At 35.0% G+C, this 5,877-nt stretch overlaps 1 protein-coding gene across 2 annotated transcripts; it reads left to right on the top strand.

Annotated features, from left to right (window-relative positions):
• The first annotated feature begins 213 nt into the window (after positions 1–213).
• Positions 214–2,797, top strand: LOC142338703 (perivitellin-2 67 kDa subunit-like). Of its 2 annotated transcripts, none has more exons than XM_075388575.1 (2): positions 214–285; positions 788–2,797. In XM_075388575.1, the coding sequence occupies exon 2, from the start codon at positions 877–879 to the stop codon at positions 2,614–2,616; it is 1,740 nt and encodes a 579-aa protein (XP_075244690.1). In that variant the 5' UTR covers positions 214–285; positions 788–876; the 3' UTR covers positions 2,617–2,797. The 2 variants fall into 2 exon arrangements, with proteins under 2 accessions (XP_075244690.1, XP_075244691.1); XM_075388576.1 differs by having other exon boundaries at positions 235–274.
• Positions 2,798–5,877: the final 3,080 nt, after the last annotated feature.

The following is a 5,877-nucleotide window of genomic DNA, read 5'->3' as shown; positions in this document are numbered from 1 at the left end:
AATGTTCTATGAAATATTATTGGCAATGTTAAGGTTTTACGGGAACTACACTGTTCCAAAATAAACGACGATGCTGAATCATTTTCAAAGAGTTTCCGACAGATATTAGCTTGAGTTAATGTTTCACAGTAGTTGAGTAAACTGATGAATTAAGGTTGGTAAATAAAGTAAGTAAATATTGGTTATCTCCAATTTGGATTTCAGTATTTTAAATTCAATTTAATTTCCAGATCAGTTATTGGCAAACGAAAGTTACTCTCAATTTTCGCTGCTGGTACGAAACAGGTATAAACTTAAGAAAAAAAATAACGGCTAATTGAATTTTATATCTAGGCTAGTTTTAGAGGTTCAGTATCCATAAAAAATAGAGAGCTGCAATTAAGTTTCAACTTTAATTTCTAATGAATCTAATAATTAGTGTTCTTAGCATAATAGTCATATTTTTTGATTGCGTATTGCTGCCAGCTCAACCAAGATACAATAACCAGTTTATCGCTGTTTTCGATAAATTAAAATGATTTGTTTTTTTTTGTTTTTTGCCAGAGGCAGTATTGAAAATATTAATTTGTTCATCAAAAATTGTGAACAATTATCTGCTGGTGTAATATAACTAATTAGTATATTACGAGGTATCTGCAATTTTTTTTAATGAACCTAAATCTTTTCTCATCAGAAGTAAACAGCTGATTGGTGCTGATCTTTCAATTTTTCTTGACAAATTGCCATCTATTTATCGCAATGATCATTTCTTCGTACAACTTTGTCTGATCGAAGTTTTGTGTTTCAGTTCAAATTTAAAACAGAATTTGAAGTTGACATTAACATCGAAATACATTTCAACCTATTCGCCAGAAATATTTGGTTTTTGTTCTGGAAATGTTGGCTTCTGTAACGTTGCTGGTCACTATTTTTGGGGCTACATTGACCCTAAATTGTGACAATCTTCCACCAGGAATTGCAAAAATGACACTAGGGGTCGACATCAAAACCGTCGATTTCACTCCCCTCGACAGCAAACAGCCAGATGGATACAGGGGAGGTGTAATAAAATTCACCTGTGATGAAGGAAAAATATGGCAAAATCCGTACAATGACATAACTTATCAAATGCCAGACCAAATTTGGAGTATTGTTTCAAAACCAAGTACGGTCATGGAAGTAGATAAAACAATATATCGAAGTACTTCGGACTTTACAAGCGAACAAAAAGGAAGATTTCACGCAAAAGTTGGAGGATTTTGGGGTGCATCTGGTTCTACTAGTTACAGCAACAAGAAACTTCTTCACGAGCTTATGGTTGAAGATAAAGTCGTAACTAAAGCCGAAGCATTTGTTTCGACAGTCGATTCAGTCTTAGCGTCTCCGACCATCCTCGGGCTCTCAGACGAAGTTCAGATAGTTGTCGACGAACTTCCGGAAGACTTGGAAAGCAATCCGCAACCCTATTTTGACTTCATCAACTATTTCGGAACCCACTATATTTCGACAGCTGAATTTGGAGGTTACATTCAAATGATGTTCACGACCTCTAAAGATTTCCAAAACATCAACAGCGACTCTCAATTATCATTTGAAGCCGAGGCGAGTTTTTTCAAGTTTTTCTCCGCAAACGGTGCTCGGTCTGAAAACGAGAAAAGCAATTCCAAAAACTTTCTCGACACAACTAATAAAAGAGTGACTTATCATGGTGGACATACTTCGCTTTTGGATAATAAAAATTTACAAGGGTGGGAAAAATCGGTACCATTTAACCCCTGGTTGTACTCTGGAACTTTGATTCCAATTTACCAGTTAATAAACGACGATGAGAAAAGTGAGTCTATGAAGAGGGCTTATGAAAGCTACCTTTCGGGCGAAGGGGACTTGTACGTTGAGGGTTTGCAACTAGAGGCTTTGAACCGGCGGATTAGGAAAGCAGCCCTTAAATACCAGTTTGTGGAAAACACTACCATAATCAGTTCATTGCTGGACAGAGCTGAAAACTTACTGGAAATCGCTTATCCAAACGCTTCAGAGGTGGCAGCGTTAGCCAATGATGTTATTTTTCACTTTGAGCCTAGCGATTGGTGGAAAGAAACGAAACTATGTCTGAAAACCAGGAGACTTTATTATAATCAGAATTTGAATAACTGTCAGTATTATAGTCCAATTTGTACAGCTGGCTTCCAGTATACTCCTTACTATTACGATAACACTAAAGATTCGTGGAATACAAGATGTGTATTAAAATGGGGTTTGTTCACTCCAATCTATGCAGAGGAATGGTTTAAACTAACCCAAATTTGTTACCAATTCAATTGTTATAATAACTACACAGGTGAATTTTGTGCTCCAATTAACAGTTATACCAGCGAGTACACTGATTGTTATTCCAATAATGGCTGTGGAATGTCTTGGATGTTGAAAACAGAAACTGATGACGTCATTCCTTTCTGGTTCCAAAATACGCAGTTGTGTCTGCATCTATCAAAGAATGCTGATCAATGCTATAGAAGTAATTACAGGACACCTATCTGTGCAAAACACAATCATTGGACAGATTATGTGCGTGATCAATCAAATGATAATCGATATGGCTGTGGATACAAATGGGGAATGGTGGAGATATTAAACTGAACTGACAAATTTTGTCAAAATGAACCATTTCGAAAACTTGGGAAAACGCCAACAACTGAATATACGAAAAAAGAAAAAAGTATTATTATTTATTGCTAAATGTGTTCGTCAACTATGTATTTGAAATTAAATTAGTATGCTAAAATCTTTTCGATATTTACAAATTGTTGTCAATTGAACCATTGTATAATCACATTTTCAAAAGAAAACTGTAGTTTTAAGTCAATAGTTAGATATTTTTCTAGTGTATTGATTTCAACTGATCGAGAATAGATTCATTTGAGGTTGAATAGTTGGGACAAGTTAAAACTGAATACATTAGAAAACGGTGAAATCTAGCGCATAGTCATAACCAAACCTGTTTTAATTCAAGAACAACACGCTGCTCATGATCAATGGTTATGCTTTTGAAATTAAAGTTTTGAACTAAATTCATTTTTCATTAGCTCCTTAAAGAAATCTAGAATATTTTTAAGTCCTATGTAGATATGTACAAAAACATCGCAAAAATTGTCAATAATATTACGTGTTTAATCAGAGCCCGAGCTGGAGTTATTAACGATGCTGAGTTGGAAAAAGTTGTCAAACAGTTTCTTCCTAGAATAAAAGGGCAAACAGTTTGGGCGACAAAATCTCGTCGAGCTGCAAAGCGTTCTTTTGTTCCTGTATTCAATATTGCACTGCCCTTTTTGCACGTTTTAACATACATTTTTTGTTTAAAAATGGTAAATTGAACAGATGGACCACTTTAAATAATAGGGGCGTTGCCGTAGTCAAGATTGCATTAATCGTAAAACATGTAGTCAGACTATCCCAGTACTGGAAAAAAAAACGAAAAAAAGTTCGACTTTGACTGGGCTATTATTAATAACACTTAGATTTCAGCACGGAATCGTCCTCAGGTTCCTCATCAACTGTGCACATTAACCACCTTGACTTGAGCCTCAGAGCATTGCATACATGAGCCAGCATATTTCTTTAGCAAAAACCCTATTCAGTTCTGAAACTTTGCATTTTAAGAGTATGTAAAATTTCTTCATTGTCAAATTAACTACATAATGATATTTTTGGTGGTCATTCATTTCGCTCATTCTAAAATTATTCTGTGACTCTGGAAAATACTGAAATGAAGACTGAGCTGCAAAACTTCAAACTTTTGTATCTTATAGCTGGTGCACAACTCTAGTAGCATGCAATTTTTTTATTCAATCGATTTTGTAAGTAAATTCCACAAAGCCACTTAGCTCAGAGGTTACAAAATGACACGAAAATTATATATTACAAGAACCCAAGCACATGTGCAAATCGCATATAAAGCAAACAGTGTAGGCCCGAGTTAGGCTGGATCCATTGTTTTTCATGCGGTTACTTTTATTTCAAAAAAGAAAAGCAACCGGTGTAAATTGCGACATGAACAGAGCATTGTTCGTCCAGGAAAAACAGAATATCTTTAGACTGATAAGGCAAACGTTTTCTCCTGGCACCAACAGTTCAAACTTAAAACTTTCAAATTGTATTTTTTTATTTGAGTGGAAATTAAATTAAACACTTTCCTTTGGTTCGAACTCAATTCTATTTGAACAGAACATTCATTAGTACCGTTTTTCAATTTAACAGAGCTGTTTCGAAGAGAAACGAGGACTCAGTTGTCATCTGTCGGATTTGAATTGTCTCTCTAAGCAGATAGCATCGTTGATTCCTAAGCAAGATTTATTTTTCATTGCACACTATTTAATTATTATTACGCAGGTATCTTTGTCTGAATCTTTGATTTCACAATGGCTGGTTGTCAATGTCGGAAAAGTTAAGATACGATACGATTTTCCCTCTACTTGAACATATCTGCAGAATTTAACCGTTTAATTTGATTATTTTTTTATGGAAGCATAAAGATATTTATTCTAAAACTGCACCAAAAACAATTGCACAAAATCTTTGGTCAGCTCCAATTGTTCAGACTTTGGCATATATTGATAAACACTCGGGTTGAGGATTTATCATTCTTTTGGTTTTATGAGTATTAAACAGTGCAGAAATTTAATATTAACAATAGTTACAAAAAACCTACAACCCTTACAGCAGCTTCTGATAAATTATATTCGAAAAACTCGAAAATAAACGGAAAAATTGTTTAAAAATTATCAATAGCAACTCTAAGATATCTGTTGATTTGGTGTTGTTTATCAGTTGTTGGTTGAAGCATCAATTAGAACTTCTTGCTTTTCGATTGATATCTGAACTCATTAGGTCTCACCGGTAGCAGTTCGCCTTTTATCGTGATGCCAGGGTTTTTATCGATGATATAAGGGTTTTTTCTAGTCAGACTCTTCTATTTCAAATTGCAACACTGCATGCAACAAGATATCCAGAACATCGGAGAAGCAAACTCACGGAACTTTCAAAATGCGATTACCTGAAAGAACACAAAATTGCCTTCGGATGGTCGTCAATTCTTTGCAACAAGGGTTGATTTCTTAGCTGAAAGCATCATAAGGTTGATTCCGGAGAGCTCACTCCGAATAAAACTTCAGCGTTAATTTAATTAAGTCCTATTCTTGATCCACCAGCTGAGCAAGAATGAAGGAGGCTTGAAGTCATTTTTCATGACATTCAGAATAAAGTTTTCTTCATCAGTTTGTCTTGTCAAAAACTTATTATAAATTCAGTATGCCCCGATTTGATTCAGATATGTAAAGGAGCAATCCGGATCTATTCTGTTTTGGCCTGCAGTTTTTTTACGCGTCCCAAAATTACAAATAATACCTTGTTATATAGCACGTTACTATGCAAAAATTAGCACGCGCGCTTTGGGGGGCGTAAAAGCTAAAACTCCACTAAGCTGGTGCGCCAAAACAGAATAGAGCCAGCAATCCTAATGCAAAAACCAATTTATTGGCCAGATATAATGGTTTTGAAACCCACATATAATTGAGTCATTTCACATTTTTGCAAATTTTTTACTTTGTTCCTTCGTTGCTATAACCATCTTAGCGCTCCGAATAATATAAGATATTCCAGTGATTTTTTTAAAATGTTTTGTATATGTCCCTCAAATTTCAGGTCAAAAACTAATGGCGCCGCATTGTATAGTTATTTTTTTATTTCGCGAAGCCTCTCTTGTATGCCACGTCTTTTTTTGCTCGGTTGGCAAAGTGAAATGAAATGTGGTAAGAGCTAAATTTGGAATTCCCAATCATTCTCAGAAATTATTCCGAAGCCCAGAAGTAGCCATATCACAGTATTGTTTACTTTGTCAAATTA

Source organism: Convolutriloba macropyga, chromosome 4 (assembly GCF_964194025.1).
Source record: "Convolutriloba macropyga chromosome 4, txConMacr16.3, whole genome shotgun sequence".
NCBI classification, from domain to species: Eukaryota; Metazoa; Xenacoelomorpha; order Acoela; family Convolutidae; genus Convolutriloba; species Convolutriloba macropyga.
Note: the sequence above shows the minus strand (reverse complement) of the source record. Positions and strands in the feature narration are given on the sequence as shown.

What these genes read in the sequence shown, in the direction of transcription:
- LOC142338703 (XM_075388575.1), top strand. Translation starts at nt 877, where the DNA reads ATGTTGGCTTCTGTAACGTTGCTGGTCACTATTTTTGGGGCTACATTG.